Raw genomic sequence first — 18,489 nt, 5'->3', positions numbered from 1 at the left:
AAACCCTGAAAATTAAACACTATATGAGTCATACATTCTTCAAATGGAGATTTATTTTAACACATAGTTGTGTCGTGGAAATTCGCCTTTTCAGAATATAAAGTTCTATGGGTAATTTCATTTTCCTACACCAAAATGAAAATAACGGTACGTCATTGACTCAATTTCCATTGTTTGGAACGTTTTAAACCGATCACCACGCTTTTGAAAATATTACCAAGAAACGGCGAATGATGTCGTCATACTCACTACAACAAACACAAATATAGAATTGTTGGTGGACGAAACAAGCGAGAAACAAAAAATATATGAATGCGTGATTAGAGAGAAACGTTAGTATCTGCATGACCAAAAATATCCTTATTTTTCCAGGTGCAGTGTAAATTCTCTGAATAACATTCTTAATATAATCTGCATTATTATAAGATATATTTCTATCAACTGTGCGGCAACCGAGATATCCGGAGAAATCCAACACAGTAAAGGCGTTGATTTTAAATAACTTACCTGTAGAATCCAATCTTTTGGGGACCCTTGGCTTCGCTATCACGCAAGAACTAACACCAGTAATCTCATTAGTATTGTTTCGTGGAAGTACCTACACTAAAACTAACACCAGTGTTTACAGTATTTGTATGAAAACGCCACAATGGACCTCAAATAGAGGGTAAGATTAAACACTACGTTCAGAACGTAAATTTACATTAGATGTCGGTTTTAGGAACGGTCATTGATTAGATATTTGACGTCGACCTGAGGATTATATATTTACTGTTCATTCCACTGGCAGGCAAAAGGTCAACCATTCTTTTATGACTTAATCATACTATTTTTATAATTGCGTGAAGAAGATAAGTTTGGTCAAAATATCTGTGGAAGTGGAGCAATCGCTAATGCCATTAAAAGTGGCACGGTAGTATTTACATTAAGGAATTTAAGTTGCTCTTTTGTGTACGCTACTTAAGTCAATGTATCTGAAAATTGTGATTGGACAAAACATACAGTATCTACTGAACATACCTTCCCAAACTGAGAAATGAATCAGGTGTAGAACATAAAATCACGTCTGGCCTTATGTTTCTAAAAATAGCCAAACAAAAAAGTCATACATATTTAAATTACTATTATAGTACTACAGTTAATAGTTTAAATACGCTAGACGCGTGTTTCGTCTACCTAAAACTCATAACTGACGCTCAAATCAAAATAGTTATAAAGCCAAATATGTACAAAGTTGAAGAGCATTGAGGACCCAAGATTCAATGAAATTGTACCAAATACGGCTAAGGTAATCTATTCCTGGAATAAGAAATTCAAAGTTTTGTAAACAAGAAATTTATAAAAATGACCATATAATTGATATTCATGTCAACATTGAAGTGTCGACTACTTGGCTGGTGATACCTCAGGGACGAAACGTCCTTCAGTAGTGTCATCGACCCAGTGGTGTAAATACTGAGTAAGTAGAAACTTTGGTATTGTTAGAAAGTGGTGAAAATTCTGAAAAGACTTTCACTTGTATTTTTTGTCTATCTGATGAGTTAAGCCTTTTTCAACTGATTTGTATAGTTCGTTCTTATGTTGTACTGTTATACCACTGTCCCAGGTTAGGGGAGGATTGGGATCCCGCTAACATGATTAACCCCGCCACATTATTTATGTATGTGCCTGTCCCAAGTCAGGAGCCTGTAATTCAGTGGTTGTCGTTTGTTTATGTGTTACATATTTGTTTTTCGTTCATTTTTTTACATAAATAAGGCCGTTAGTTTTCTCGTTTGAATTGTTTTACATTGTCTTATCGGGGCCTTTTATAGCTGACTATGCGGTATGGGCTTTGCTCATTGCTGAAGGCCGTACGGTGACCTATAGTTGTTAATGTTTGTGTCATATTTGGTCTTTTGTGGATAGTTGTCTCGTTGGCAATCATACCACATCTTTTTTTTTATATAATTATCACCAGGAAATACTACCGTGACACCTTAAGCAGAAACCTCCACTTAACAAATCGATCAACATTTACCAGTGTTGAAATTTTCCTGTTAGAGTACACAAAAGGTAAATTCACCAAAGTACTGAACTCTGAGTAAAATTCAAAGCGGAAAGTCTCTAATCAAATGACCTAAAATCAAAAGCTAAAACACATCAAACGAACGGATTACAGCTGTCATATTCCTGACTTGGTACAGGCATATTTAAATGTAGAAAATGGTCTAGTGAACCTGATTTTATAACGCTTAACCTCTCACTTGTATGACAGTCGCAACAAATTCTATTATATTTACAACGATGCGTGAACAAAACAGAGATATTAGGTAAAATTGTCAAAAAAACACAATGAGAGATAACTCTAGTTCACTGAGTCTTAACTATTGCAATTGTATAAAACATTTTGACTTCTCTACCTTTTATTGTAATGAGCTCATTTTAACTCGAAGACATATTGAAAGAATTAGTCAAACTTTGTTTAATTTAAATCAATGTCGAACGTAGGTACTAGTATCTTGGTTCCGAAACAACTTAATTTGTTTTATTGACATATATATATACTATTCCGTATCGAAGACTTCAATTTCAACAAACAATTGTCATTTCTATTCGAACCAAATGTGTTACTCTTCTTGTCGATTTTTTTTATTCATTAGAATTTTGCAGGAACTTTTCAAGAACAATGAAAATAAGCGAGATTTTCCCTTTAACCTCATGTTCCGTTGTATTGAAGATGTCCTCTTAGTAGATATTCCACAGTGTGTAGACATTAAATAGATTTATCCCATTGACATTGAAATAAAGGATACTATAGCTGTTTTCAGTTGCTTGATATGTTTCAGCTTTTGATAATGCCATTTATTTTAAACGAGACTATCGATTGCAATTTTTCTTAGAGTTCGGTATTTTTGTTATCTTACTCTCTCAGCGATTTCTCACTGGAGCTTGGACAATTATAGTTTGATAAACTATCGTTCCAATATGGATTATTGTGGATTCATTTATTTTCGAGGGTTCCAATTTTCATGGATTGAAGAAAGATAACACTTTCGTGGATATTTATTTTCGTGGTTTTGCTAATGTCTGCGTACAAGTCTACGGAAATTTTTTAATTCATTGAACATTTAAATTCGTAGTTCACCTGTACCCACTAAACCCACGAAAATCGGTTTTCAACGAAAAATAATGAATCCACAGTATATATTCGTTGTATGTAGTCTATAGCAAGCCGATTTACTAGTTCTCAAGGTTCTAAATTAAAAGGTTGACGATGATATAGAAATTTTGTCATCTTAGTCATGTTCCGACCGGCCGTAAAATCCTTGCTAAAATTGGGCGTCTGTAAGGCTGTGCGTGATGTACAAATACTTAGTCATGAAGGGTGTGCTGAGAATAGGGCAAAGGGACTATTTATAGGTTAATAAAGACATAATACGTAAATACTCCTGCTCTTTCTGACCATATGTTAACTTGAAGGTGTCTTTTTTGTTGCATGGTTATAAGTACATTCTCTCATAAAACCATACACCTCTTTTGTTAATCCATAGCTACAATATTTGGAAGGAATTAAGCAACACTATCGAATTCAATACAAGACACAAGTACCAACGGTTTGTGGTTTTGTTAAGAATTTAAAGCATTTACAAAATTGTTAAACCCTCTACATTCTTTATATTCTTCTATACCGAGCGGGGAATCTGTAAGCAAGTGATTGTCTATTTTGCTGTCAAGAGATTCGTTTTTCGGTCATATTTGTAGTATAATTCAGACCGTTGTTTTTGTCTTTTGCCTCAATTTGCATTTAGTTTTATGCCTGGTTTTATTATAGCTTATTAAATGGTATAGTTTTTTTTCTCATGCTTGAAACCTGTTATGACAACGCTGTCCTTTGTTCTATAGATCGCTTTTTTATTGGATGTAGCACCATATCTTCTAATTAATCCTCAATCAATTGTACCTGTAAATACAGCTATATGTACGACTAAGCTTACACTTTATGGACATGAAATAAAACGAATATCAAGTAGTGCTTTTAAGTGAATGATAAAGGTCGTCTGAGGGAATATAGAAAACTGCACTTTTTGAGAGAATTGAAGTTCAAAAATGAATGAAGTGAATAAAGGCAACAATAGAATACCGCTGCACTAGTCATAAATCGATTGAGAGTAAACAGATCTGGGTTACAAACTAAAACCGAGGGAATCACATAAACTAGGAGAGGAAAATAACGAGACATGTAACATACAAAGAATGAACTATAATATATCGGTAACAACTGCCATATTTCTGATTTGGTACAGGACATTTCAAGACAAAAATGGTGGGTTGAACCTGGTTTTGTGGCTTGTATACGTTTTGCTTTATGACAATGTTAAATATACCGCTAAATATGGCTAATACGACAACATTACACTACGGGAATACAGTACAAATAAATGACAGAAGACTGAAGACAGATAAATACATAAATAATTATATAACACCAATGTATAGATAGGAACTATTTGATAACAATTGTCAATCTGTCAATATCCATAATTTTACTGGTCATAAAACATGAACTTTGTTCGACCGACATTTTGCAACTTTGTTCATTCCTCTGCATATCATGTTGTCCATATGTTATCCATTACACATATTATCATACACTTTTGTCATATTAAACTTGTTTAAATAAGTGTGTTCCTGCAGAATCGTTTGTGAATCAGAAAATCGTAGGCTTTTGTATAGATTTTTACATTCTTTGTCAATAAGTTTTAATGCATCTTTTGGAACATTATAAATCCATTTCAATGACACTAAAAGGGAATTTGCTATGCGAGTTGTAAATCCACCATTGGATGAGCTGACTTTTCCTTGAGTATGAGTTATAAGCCAACTGTCAATTTTACTGGTATACCTTAGATTTAAGAACAAATATAATTTTTTAGCCATTATAACGGGATTAGAAGCAAGACATTCATATTTTAGCAAAATGATTTTCTCTTTCAACACTCGGTTTTCAATGTTAATGTTATTGTCCATCTTAAAACATAAACTCTGTGACTCATTTCTTACATGCCGATAGTCTATTTGCTCGGCCTTTTGGCGAGAATGTAGAATTGCCCTTGGGTCTCTTACTAAATGAACAACCTTAAGTTCTGGAATATTAGTAATAATTTTAGAAAGTTTATCACATGACATTCGTATTGTTTTGATGAGAATAGTCGATGAATTTTTACAAATCGCTTCAAGATTTTTTATACATTTTCCCTTTGTTGATGAATTGAAGTCTTTAGAGGCATTTACTTGACGGTTTTTGTAGGACTGGTAACACTCATTTAAAATGTCATATCCAGTGCCTTGGGCAAAGAACCAAAATGATTCTGAAATCTCAACCGTTAGATGAGAAAAATTACACATAAACAGGTTTTGTAATACATCTGCAATTTTTTTCATGTTCATGATCTCATCTTCTGAATTTCTGAAATTAAACAAACGAAAGAAATAAGTAATATGTTAACGAACAAATAAAACAGGACAATTGCAAATAAAAAATAATGTTACACCTTTTACACGGATTAAGGGACTGTATTATTCTTTAGGTACCCATCAAAAGCTGAGACTGGTTTGTTTGAGTTGTTTTATGTTTTGTCATGTCTGTGCGTTTTAGATTTATATGTAATATTGGTATTGCTCATCGTTTAATGACGTATAGTGACCAATACTTGTTAACATCTACGATTTGTGATCTTTGATTTTATTTCAGTTCATTTGTGGTGTTTTAACACCACTTTTAAGCACCGCATTTAGGCTATTTCGTGGCGGTTATTTTTCATTGGTGGTGGAAGATGGAGTGCCCGGTGAAAACCACCGACCTTCGATAGGAAAACTGACAATCCTAGTCAATTAGAAGTGCACCCGTTATATGCGGGGTTTGAACTTACTACCTCAGTTCGGATAGGCTAGTGATAGAGTAGTTCAACTACTTAGGCCAATCGACCAACGAGGCCTAACGAAATTTGTGTAATGAAAAAATGTAAAAATATGAATATGAACATATCCAGATTTTAGCATCTAATAAGTTTATGTAGTTAAATATGATTAAACTTCTAAGCTTTCACATGAAGAATGATAAAATAAAGTTGTGTACCTGCATATTGCATCCCAAGTATAATATATGGCGTTATTTTGCATGCCGTGACATATATTCCAAAATGGTTCGAAAATTAGGAACACACCTCCTTCACTTTGACCAATTAAATCTGATGTAAATGTCGACCCACTACGCATGTAGGAAACTAGGAGTATCTTATTAACCCTAGATACTTCTAAAACGAGAAAAAAGGAAAAACGTCGTTGAAAAGACTCAAAATTCAAAGTATATCCAATTTCTAAAAAAAAGTTTTGTGAGTTGTGTCAATTCGCAGTTGCGGCAAGTTGTACAGAAATGCGAGGCTTTGCATATAGATATAGAGATCGCCATCGTTTCGCTCGTTTAAGACTCCTTAAAACTTCTCTACTTGTCTGTTACACGACAGACTTATATGTGCACCACGTCCGTCAAATAAGATTAACGCTTCATTCATTTCATCAGAAACGACAAACTTAAATATTTGAAAGCCAGGAACCTGCGAATACAGTGAAACGTGATGAGCTATGTGATCAAACATACTAATTTGTTTTTAAGTGGCAGTCTTTATTTTCCAATTTAACTATCAACCCAGTTCTGTCCGCCATTTTCTCCTTAAAAAATACCTATACGAAGTGAGAAATATGACAATTGTTATCCACTTGTTTTATGTGTTTAAGTGATGTTATCCACTTGTTTTATGTGTTTAAGTGAAAAATATGACAGTTGTTATCCACTTGTTTTATGTGTTTAAGTGAGAAATATGACAGTTGTTATCCACTTGTTTTATGTGTTTAAGTGAGAAATATGACAGTTGTTATCCACTTGTTTTATGTGTTTAAGTGAGAAATATGACAGTTGTTATCCACTTGTTTTATGTGTTTAAGTGAGAAAATATGACAGTTGTTATCCACTTGTTTTATGTGTTTAAGTGAGAAAATATGACAGTTGTTATCCACTTGTTTTATGTGTTTAAGTGAGAAATATGACAGTTGTTATCCACTTGTTTTATGTGTTTAAGTGAGAAAATATGACAGTTGTTATCCACTTGTTTTATGTGTTTAAGTGAGAAATATGACAGTTGTTATCCACTTGTTTTATATGTTTAAGTGAGAAATATGACAGTTGTTATCCACTTGTTTTATGTGTTTAAGTGAGAAAATATGACAGTTGTTATCCACTTGTTTTATGTGTTTAAGTGAGAAATATGACAGTTGTTATCCACTTGTTTTATATGTTTAAGTGAGAAATATGACAGTTGTTATCCACTTGTTTTATGTGTTTAAGTGAGAAATATGACAGTTGTTATCCACTTGTTTTATGTGTTTAAGCTTTAAATTTTGACATTTGATTAGAGACATTCCATTATTTCAGTATTTTTGTTATTTTACTTTTTTCTCAACTGTGTGGCAACCGACTGTCTATCTTTGACGCCGCAATTGCTTGGCCATAGAAAAGTCAAACACAGTAATTGTGATATTTAAGACTAACTTACCATTGGAATTAATTACTTTGTCCTTTTCGGTGGCCCTTGGCTTTGATATCGCACTTACTCTACTCTTATGCTGTGGAGGTACCCACGCATTCTTATTCTTCAAGTTATATTCTCCTGCAAAACATCGATACCTACTGAATAGAACACTGCCACATTATGTATGTATGTCAGAAAGCCTGTAATTCAGTGATTGTCGTTTGTTTATGTGTATCATATATGTTTTTCGTTATTTTTTTGTTCATAAATTAGGCCGTTAGTTTTCTCAATTGGATTGGGTTACATTGTCATTTCGGGGACTTTTATAGCTGACTATACGGTATGGGCTTAGTTCATTGTTGAAGGCTGTATTTTCTTTAAGTTTCACAGTTTTCCACCTGAAAGAAGATGATTAATAACTGGTGCATTTATTTATCTATTTAAAAGTACTTAATATTTTAATCATATATATATAAAAAATGGTGCAGAGAACAGATGTAGTGATTAAAACTATGTACCGGAGATGAAGCTGGAGAGAACAGCATATGTAAGCTGCTTTCTGAAAGTCTGACTGTCTGTGTATTTACTGTAGTTGGTAAAAAATTCCATTGCGTTTTTGTGTATGGAAAAAATGAAAATCTGTACTAGTCTTTGGATGTATAAATTTGTCTGAAGGTGTGAGAATGGTGTTTTCTGGTTCTTTAGTCTGATGGATTGAGAATTGTGCTAGGTGGAAAAGCAACAAAATGATGTGTGATATTGTACATCATAACTAAACGTGCACGCAATCTGCGTTGTTTTAATTGAGGCCAGTTAAGTGTTCAGAATGTTTGATACACTACTAATGTTATGATACATGTTGCACGCATACCGAGCTGCTTCTTTAGACCTTCTCTATCTTCGTGATAGATTCTAAAATGTGGGTCCCAAACCGAGCAAGAGTACTCGAGTTGGGGACGGACAAGTGCTTGGTATGCCTGGCTCTAATGTTTTGATTTGATATTTTTAGGTTTCTTCGAAGGAAGCCGAGTGTTTTGTTGGCTTTCGAGATATTGTCATCTACGTGTTTGTCTCATTTTAGGTTTGATCGTAATGTGATGTCTAAGTACTTAGCAGATTAACAGTTTCGAAAATTAGATTGTGAAGAGTGTAACTATGTTGTTAATGTTGACGTTAAGTTGTGACAGAGAGAACGTTACATTGTCTGGTGGAATACCATCAGCCAGTTCTCTTCCCATTTTGCAGCTGCATCAATATCAGCTTGCAGTTTTATGCAGTTACTCTGGGATTTAACTGGCATGTATATGATACTGTCATCAGTAAATACTATTAGTTTGCTATGTGTAAGGTAGTCTGGAAGGTCGTTAATATAGGCCAAGCATAAGACTGAACCTAAGACAGTACCTTGAGGAACCCCAGAGGTGACTGGAAATGTGCTTGATGATCTTCCATCCAGAACAACTGTCTGAGTACGATCTGAGAGAAATGCAGAGATCCAGTTCAATGTATTTCTATGAATGTCAAAATAATGTTTCTGTATAGTAAGTGACGATGTGGAACTTAATCAAAGGCCTTCGCAAAGTCCATTATTACAAGATCTGTTTAAGTACAGAAGTTCTTGGATGAAGGAGAGAAGTTGTGTCTCGCAAGATCGAGAGTGCCGAAAGCCATGTTTGAGTTCGTACAAGATGTAATGTTTTATAATATGTGATGTTTCTGTGTAGCAAATACAAGTTCACAAGATTGGTCTGTATTTGAACTATTTATGTTTATCCCCCCTATTTGTTGTGGTGCGACTATAGCATGTTTCAAGTCGATAGGTGTAATACCAATGTTATAAGATTTCTTGAAAATTTGGCATAGAATTGATACAGTTTGTGTCTGCATTTCTTTGAGTAAGCGGCCACTGATGTTATTTGGGCCAGTGGCTTTATGAGGGTTGGTCTTATTTAGGAAGTTTTCAATCCCGTTAGATGTAATATGTAATTCATTGATTTCAGGATGTGAACTGCATTATGCCTTTGTTTGTTATAGGGTCATTTGTTGCCGTCTTTCTTTAGTGCAGGGATGCCAGATTTATCAGTTCTTTTTGATTTGAAAAAGCTTTTTAGGTTTGCTCTGATTATGTGCTTGAATATCTGGTTCCTTAATGCGAAGATCACAGATTAGTTTTTCGATGTGTTACTAGTAGGCTTTCCTTTGTTCTTTTTGTCCCTGAGCTTTCATACTTTTTATCATTCGGTGTTAGAAATGTTATAATTACCTATAGTTGTTAATTTCTGTTTCATTTGGTCTCTTGTGGAGAGTTGTCTCTTTGGAAATCATACCACATCTTCTTTTATATCTGTTCATTATATTTATAAATCGATTGAAAATAGTTTCAATTTATTGGGGCTTACTTGTGAGATGATTTCTCATGATTCTTTCATCCGGTGTTTCTGCGCTAATCACTATTGCGAACCACAAACGCAATTGGTCTGCTGAAGATATTTAGATTTGAGAAATTAAACATGCGAGTTGTAGAAATGGATTAATTGGAAAGAGTGTCATTGTTCAATTGTCTTATATATATTTATATAGTTATCCGCAGTTACCATTTTATAAATCACATTAAAAGTTAACGGCTAGAATATGATTCTTTAGATAACACGTAGCCTTTCATTTATGGACTTTCCGTATTGATTTTCCTCTAAGTTCAGTATTTTTGTGATTTTACTTTTTTCAATGTTATTAAAACTGTTGGTAATAAACTGGGTAGTATCTTTGTACATGTCACATATTTTTTTTCATTTTAAAATCTATTTAAGATTCTATAGAATAGTAAAAACGTTAACATAATATGTATTTCGTTGCAAGAAATCTCTGTATATTATGTTTATATAATTCCGATAGAGTGAACATATACGTACTAAATATTGACTTTACGTTGGCCTTTCGTGTCCCAATACAGTGAATCAAGATAACTTAGGAGCGCTTTGATTTGATGTTAGGGTGCAAAATCTATTATTTCTTATGCAGCAAAAATACTGCAATCTGATTGGTTGACTACCCCGTTGTAAATAACACCCCACCCTGGGTTACCCGGGGATAAATAAAAGTTTGCCAAATTTAAAAATAAAATGAAATTTTGCCAAAAAAAATTAAAATATAAATTTTGCCAAAATAAAGAAAAAAAATAAAAATTAAGAAAATAAATAATAAGAAAATGATTAAAAAAAAATAAAAATATATATTTTTTTTTGTGAACTCAAAAGAACACAAAAATTTTCTGAATTTTTCCAATAATAAAGTAAAAAAGTATATGACAATTTGCACCATCATGGACATTGACAAAATATTACGCTGGAAATTTTTCATTATCATTTTTACAATTTTACATCCTGGTTTCAAAATGAGTAAAGGAATTGTTTATAAGAAATAAATTCGTTATCTTGGTGTAATCAGGGGTGTACGGAATTTTACACAGTTGTTGAAAATTCATACACCCATTCGGCTGCGCCTCAGGGTGTATGAATTTTCAACATCGGTGTAAAATTCTGTACACCCCTGATTACACCAAGATAACTAACATTATCTTTTTAATCTTTTTAAAGATTTGTATAGTACGACATTACAAATCCTCGGAATAACTAACTGCAGTGTGTAAATTTACAATATTAATTTTTTAAATCCAATGAAATTTTTTTTAACAGATTAAATCGAAAAAGGCTTTCGAATTTTCACAGTAATCAACACTTCGGTGTTGACATGAATTAAATTAAATTTTCTGTTTACAAAACTTTGTACTTTTCGAAAAACTAAAGATTTTCTTATCCCAGGCATAGATTATCTTAGCCGTATTTGATACAACTTTTTGGAATTTTGGATCCTCAATACTCCTCAATACCCGCAAAGTGGAAAGGGATTAATATAAGTTACAAAACTTGTTTCCTAATCCACTATAAATAAATATGTTTAAATTAAACTTATACTCTTCAACTTTGTACTTGTTTGGCTTTTTAAATATTTTGATATGAGCGTCACTGGTGAGTCTTATATAGACGAAACGCACGTCTGACGTACTACATTATAATCCTGGTACCTCTGATTACTAATTTCATAAATTTTAGTTAAAATAATAATGGGAATGGCGGGTACCTTATAAAAAGTTCCGTTCGAATATAGTCATGATACATTTGATTTTAACTTCTAACACAAATTATTCACGACTCGTAATATCTTCCAATCAGGTAGTAAGAAGCATTCAGCGCACAGGTTGTCCATCGTTCAATTCTTAATAACGTCTCCAAGTTATTAATAAAGATCTATTTACATAATAGTTATCAAAGGTACCAGGATTATACTTAAGTACGCCTGCTCGCGTTTCGTCTACATAAGACTCATCAGTGACGCTCAAATAAAAAATATTTATAAACCCAAACAAGTACAAAGTTTAAGAGCATTGAGGATCCAAAATTCCAAAAAGTTGGGCCAAATACGGCTAAGGTAATCTATGCCTGGGATAAGAAAATCCTTAGTTTTTTCAAAACGTTAATAGTTTTGAATACAGGAAATTTATAAAAATGACCACATTATTGATATTCATGTTAACACCGAAGTGTTGACTACTGGGCTGGTGATACCCTCGGGGACGAAACGTCCACCAGCAGTGGCATCGACCCAGTGGTGTAAATAGTTATCAAAGGTACCAGGATTATAATTTAGTACGCCAGACGCGCGTTTCGTCTACATAAGACTCATCAGTGACGCTCAAATCAAAAATATTTATAAACCCAAACAAGTACAAAGTTGAAGAGCATTGAGGATACAAAAATCCAAAAAGTTGTGCCAAATACGGCTAAGGTAATCTATGCCTTGGATAAGAAAATTCTTAGTTTTTCAAAAAGTTCAAAGTTTTGTATACAGGAAATTTATAAAAATTACCACATTATTGATATTCATGTCAATACCAAAGTGATGACTACTGGGCTGGTATACCCTCGGGGACGAAACGTCCACCAGCAGTGGTGTAAATAGTTATCAAAGGTAAGAGGATTATAATTTAGTACGCCTGACGCGCGTTTCGTCTACATACGACTCATCAATGACGCTCAAATCAAAAATATTTGTATTTAATATATAATAATATATTGTTCTGTCCGGGATTTTATTTTAAAAGAGTTCGATTAAGAAAATGTTTGTCTTGCCTCCTCTGAAAGAATATTACTGTCTTTAAATAAACTGATATTCACTGGCTAATGCCAACGGTCGAAGTGAATATCAGTTTTTAAACTACATATTCAACTAAAACAAAACAAAAGACAGTAAATGTGTTATTCAACATTCCGACAGAACTTTATGTTATGGCATGTATTTACTAAAACCAATTGTACATCCAAAGATGTTTACCAAAATAATGCAATAAAAGCACGCGACGTTTTGCGCGGTGAATACGCTTATTTATTCAATATCCAATTCATATAGAAAGACCTACTAAAATTTTACCAACATGGAATAAATATATATAATTCTGTTCTCTCAATAATGTAATTTAATAGATACTATAGTTCTGTTCAATCTTGAAATATTAGTTATTTTGCCAAAGCAGTCACTGAAGAAAAAAACATATAATTACCTTTAAACATTTGATATCCAATACTAAGTAGTAATAATACTGTTAAAAAAATAAAATATAGAGATTTCCGAATTTGAGCAAGATTTTTTTCCATTTTTTGTTTGATGAAATGTAATGGTAACATCCTGTATCAGCGAGATAAATATATGGTCAGATGTTTTATAAATATTATTTAATTAGCTATCAAAATGTCTAATCTAATATCAATATTTTGTCTTACACATATGTTTTGGTTTATTTCAGCTTTTTCAATCATTTCTTTCAATGATAAATCCATTTCAATTCCGTTGTATATTTATATTTGTACTTCATTTGTTCAATTTCTAAATGAATATATTTTAAAGAAAATTACGGATGTGGACATCTGCGTCGCTGTGTATATTTACTTTATTTCCCTCTGATCGAAGATTTTGCAAGTAACAATTTTTGTACAATAATAATATTAACATATTGATCAAGACATTAGGGTAATTGAATGATTTGAATGTCACATATTAATTAGAGTGATTGTATCAGTTGAATGTCACCTTGAAGTAAATGGTAATATTTCTGAAGGTTAGTTAAATGTAATCAAAAAACGCTGCACAATCGATGAACATGTGGTATACAAGTTTTTGAGAAAAAATACTGTTATCATTATCCAGATCGTATTTCGTATAACACGACAAAAGTGTTGCTGTGAATGTTGATGACGTTAGATTGTCTAAATAAACACTGAACACAATCGGGTTAATACCTATTAAGTCCTCCCAAAACTTGTTGTACACCTCTGAGTAGCCGAAAATTTCGAGTATCAAACTTTTTTTTCTAAACCTGATTTTTGGGTTTATAAGACTGCAAAAAAAATGTTGGTGAAGAAAAAATCATATGTGTTGCGCTTCTTTTTTTTGCTACGGCCCTTTGAAAGTACCAAATTTTGATGATTTTCCCATTTTTGGACTATTATCGTGGAAAAAATCACAGTTCCACAATTAAACTTTTTTTCATGCTCTCAATAAAGGTGCAGTGGACAAATCTGAATAAATTCAACTAAAAAAACTATAGGTTAGTGTTAATATAAGAAAGTCTTATCATATTTTGATGCTTTTTCGTGTCAAATTTACCATGTTGTCAATTTTGTAAATTACATCCTTATGTGTGATAGACGATGACACATACACATGGTATGCCCAATAACTTTTACACATTTATCGAATAAGGGAGGCGACTCTTCTGTTCGGATGACGCCACATTGGTCAACAATATATGTAGCTCCTTTTCTGAAATTGGGACCAGTCTTAGGCTGGTCCTCTCCCTCGCAACATACGGGTATCAAAGCCAAACAGATAAAGGACAGAGAACCAGTCTAGGACCAGTCTTAGCAATAACACAAGCTCGGTGTGGTACAATGTGAGGACGATACAAAGACCATTTAAATAAATTGAAAAGCCAAAATAATCATTGATAAGAGATTTAACCAAAAAATTAAGGTGAGCGATTCAAGCTCTTGAGAGCCTCTTGTTAATTCACAGCGTTGTGACCCAACCGTCATAAACGTATTTCGTCTAAAGAAATAAGATGAATACCGCTAATATTTAATTCTTGACAATGCGATACACTTTCCGGCCACTTTTTATCACAGACCATACAAAACGTTGATCACAGACGACATATTCTTCAATTTTGCGATTTACTTCACTGATGTACTATTCATATGCTACGGCAAAGGAATAAACGGCTATAGCACCGTTCTGTACAGCTTTAGTCCATCATATACGCCTTTGATGTTATTTTCGGTATGAGTAAAATATATTTCCGGATAAAAAAACAGCATGTCCCGATAATGCGAAAATTCATGCCACTGTTTACTTAACATATTTCCAGACAGAATAACAGTGAAAATCATGCAAAAGTCAGAAAAATGTATTTCCTGGCATATCATGCATGCCAGAGTGCCAGCTACCGTTATTTCACGAATATCATGCCGATGCTAATTAAACACATTTTGTAACATTGAAGTAGGAAAGAGCACGACAATACATTGTATATAAATAATACATAGCTGAGAGGGTGATGGAGCAAATTATTACCCCGCGAAAACATTGTAAACCGCGACGAAGGGGTACCAGTCTATTTTACCCCCTCTCAGCTAAGTGTTATTTAATTTATTATACTAAATGTCCGATCATTTTTGTCTTTTACAAACAAGTTTTAACTAAAAGTATTTTCTATGAAGTCGCGTACATACTAACGTTGCGGGTATAAGAAGAAAAAAACCCGGAAGTGAAGCAAGATGTTTTAATTTTTATTTTGACAATCAAATAATAAAATATAGCTCAAAACTTAGAAATTAAGTATTGTCTTTAATTACTTGATGAAATTATTTTTTTCCTGGCACAGCAGTAGCAGCAAGCATCGTGCCAGTGCTAACAAAAGTTATATTCTAGCAAACATTTTTTTTTTATCATAGTAGCAGGAAATATCTTGCCAACAACAGTTAATTCTTAGCATACCAACAGCAATTACCATGCCAGTGTCATTTTTTTTTATATCCTAGCATAGCAGCAGCAAATATCATGCCAGTGTCAACAAAATGTATATCCTAGCATCGCAGCAGCAAATAGGTTGCCAGTGCCAACAAAAATTATATCCTAGCATAGCAGCAGCAAATATCATGCCAGTGCCAACAAAAGTTATATCATAGCATAGCAGCAGAAAATATCATGCCAGTGCCAACAAAAGTTATATCCTAGCATAGCAGCAGTAAATATCATGCCAGTGCCAACACAAGTTATATCCTAGCATAGCAGCAGCAAATATTATGCAACAAATATTGTTAAGCATAGCAGCAGCAAATATCTTGCCAGTGCTAACAAAAGTTATATCCTAGCATCGCAGCAGCAAATAGGTTGCCAGTCCCACAAAAATTATATCCTAGCATAGCAGAAGCAAATATTATGCAAAAATATTGTTTAGCATAGTAGCAGCAAATATCATGCCAGTGCTAACAAAAGTTATATCATAGCATAGCAGCAGCAAATATCATGCCAGTGCTAACAAAAGTTATATCCTAGCATAGCAGCAGCAAATATCATGCCAGTGCCAACAAAAGTTATATCCTAGCATAGCAGCAGCAAATATCATGCCAGTGACAACAAAAGTTATATCCTAGCATCGCAGCAGCAAATATTATGCAAAAAATATTGTTTAGCATAGTAGCAGCAAATATCATGCCAGTGCCAACAAAAGTTATATCCTAGCATAGCAGCAGCAAATATTATGCAAAATATATTGTTTAGCATAGAAGCAGCAAATATCATGCCAGTGCCAACAAAAGTTATATCCTAGCATAGCAGCAGCAACTATCATGACAGTGACAACAAAAGTTATATCCTAGCATAGCAGCAGCAAATATTATGCAAAAACTATTGTTTAGCATAGTAGCAGCAAATATCATGCCAGTGCCAACAAAAGTTATATCCTAGCATAGCAGCAGCAAATATTATGCAAAAAATATTGTTTAGCATAGAAGCAGCAAATATCATGCCAGTGCCAACAAAAGTTATATCCTAGCATAGCAGCAGCAAATATCATGACAGTGACAACAAAAGTTATATCCTAGCATAGCAGCAGCAAATATTATGCAAAAAATATTGTTTAGCATAGTAGCAGCAAATATCATGCCAGTGCTAACAAAAGTTATATCATAGCATAGCAGCAGCAAATATCATGCCAGTGCCAACAAAAGTTATATCCTAGCATAGCAGCAGTAAATATCATGCCAGTGCCAACAAAAGTTATATCCTTGCATAGTAGCAGCAAATATCATGCCAGTGCCAACACAATATATATCCTAGCATAGCAGCAGCAAATATCATGACAGTGACAACAAAAGTTATATCCTAGCATAGCAGCAGCAAATATTATGCAAAAAATATTGTTTAGCATAGCAGCAGCAAATATCTTGCCAGTGCTAACAAAAGTTATATCCTAGCATAGCACATATCTAGCCAGTGCTAACAAAAGTTATATCCTAGCAAAGCAGCAGCAAATATCTTGCTAGTGTCAACAAAAGGTTTTCTATCACACCAACAGCAAATATCATGCCAGTGCCAACAAAAGTTATCCCCTAGCATAGTAGCAGCAAATATCTTGTCAGTGCTAACAAAAGTTTATATCCTAGCATAGTAGCAGCCAATATCATTCCAGTGTCAACAGAAGTTATTTCTAGGCTATAAATCAACAAATAAAATGCCAGTGTCAATCAAAAGTTATATCCTAGCATAGCAGCAGCAAATATCTTGCAAGTGCCAACAAAAGTTATATCCTAGCATAGCAGCAGCATATATCATGCCAGAACCAACAAAATGTATATCCTAGCATAGCAGCAGCAAATATTATGCCAATGCCAACAAATGTTATATCCTAGCATAGTAGCAGCCAATATGCCAGTGTCAACAGAAGTTATTTCTTAGCTATAAATCAGCAAATATCATGCCAGTGTCATTAAAAGGTATATCCTAGCATAGCAGCAGCAAATATCTTGCCAGTGCCAACACAAAATATATATTTTAGCATAGCAGCAGCAAATATTATGCCAATGCCAACAAAGGTTATATTCTAGCATAGCAGCAGCAAATATCATGCCTAAACCAACAAAAATTATATCCTAGCATAGCAGCACCAAATATAATGCCAATGCTTTCAAAAGTTACATCCTAGCAAAGCAGCAGCAAATATCATGCTAGTGCCAAAAAATATATTTATGAGCATAGAAGCAGCAAATATCATGCCAGTGCCAACAAAGTGTATTTCTTAGCAAAGCAGCAGCAAATATTTTTCCAGTGCCAACAAACGTTATTTCCTTGGAAAGTAGCAGCAAATATATTGCCAGTGTCAACAAAAGTGTTTTCCTAGCACAACATTAGCAAATATAATGCCAGTGCCAACCAAAGTTATTTTCTTACACATCAGCAGTAGAAATTATCATCACATAGAAGAAACAAAAATATTTCCTGGCATAGCAGCAGTAGCAAATATCTTTCCAGTGAAAATAAAAGTTATTTCCTGGCATAGCAGCAGCAGCGAATATCTTCCCAGTGAAAATAAAAGTTATTTCCTGGCATAGCAGCAGCAGCAGCGAATATCTTCCCAGTGAAAATAAAAGTTATTTCCTGGCATAGCAGCAGCAGCGAATATCTTCCCAGTGAAAATAAAAGTTATTTCCTGGCATAGCAGCAGCAGCGAATATCTTCCCAGTGAAAATAAAAGTTATTTCCTGGCATAGCAGCAGCAGCGAATATCTTCCCAGTGCCAACAAAAGTTATT

General features: G+C 33.7%; 1 protein-coding gene across 1 annotated transcript; it reads right to left on the bottom strand.

The window, feature by feature from the left end:
• Window positions 1–4,555: 4,555 nt before the first annotated feature.
• LOC134693552 (carbohydrate sulfotransferase 4-like) lies at window positions 4,556–13,273 on the bottom strand. The gene is made up of 4 exons (XM_063554393.1): window positions 13,183–13,273; window positions 7,593–7,706; window positions 6,119–6,296; window positions 4,556–5,449 (listed from the first exon to the last, which is right to left on the bottom strand). The coding sequence occupies exons 1-4, from the start codon at window positions 13,190–13,192 to the stop codon at window positions 4,609–4,611; spliced, it is 1,143 nt and encodes a 380-aa protein (XP_063410463.1). The 5' UTR covers window positions 13,193–13,273; the 3' UTR covers window positions 4,556–4,608.
• Between the last annotated feature and the right edge of the window lie 5,216 nt (window positions 13,274–18,489).

This window comes from Mytilus trossulus, chromosome 12 (assembly GCF_036588685.1).
Source record: "Mytilus trossulus isolate FHL-02 chromosome 12, PNRI_Mtr1.1.1.hap1, whole genome shotgun sequence".
Lineage (NCBI taxonomy): Eukaryota > Metazoa > Mollusca > Bivalvia > Mytilida > Mytilidae > Mytilus > Mytilus trossulus.
Note: the sequence above shows the minus strand (reverse complement) of the source record. Positions and strands in the feature narration are given on the sequence as shown.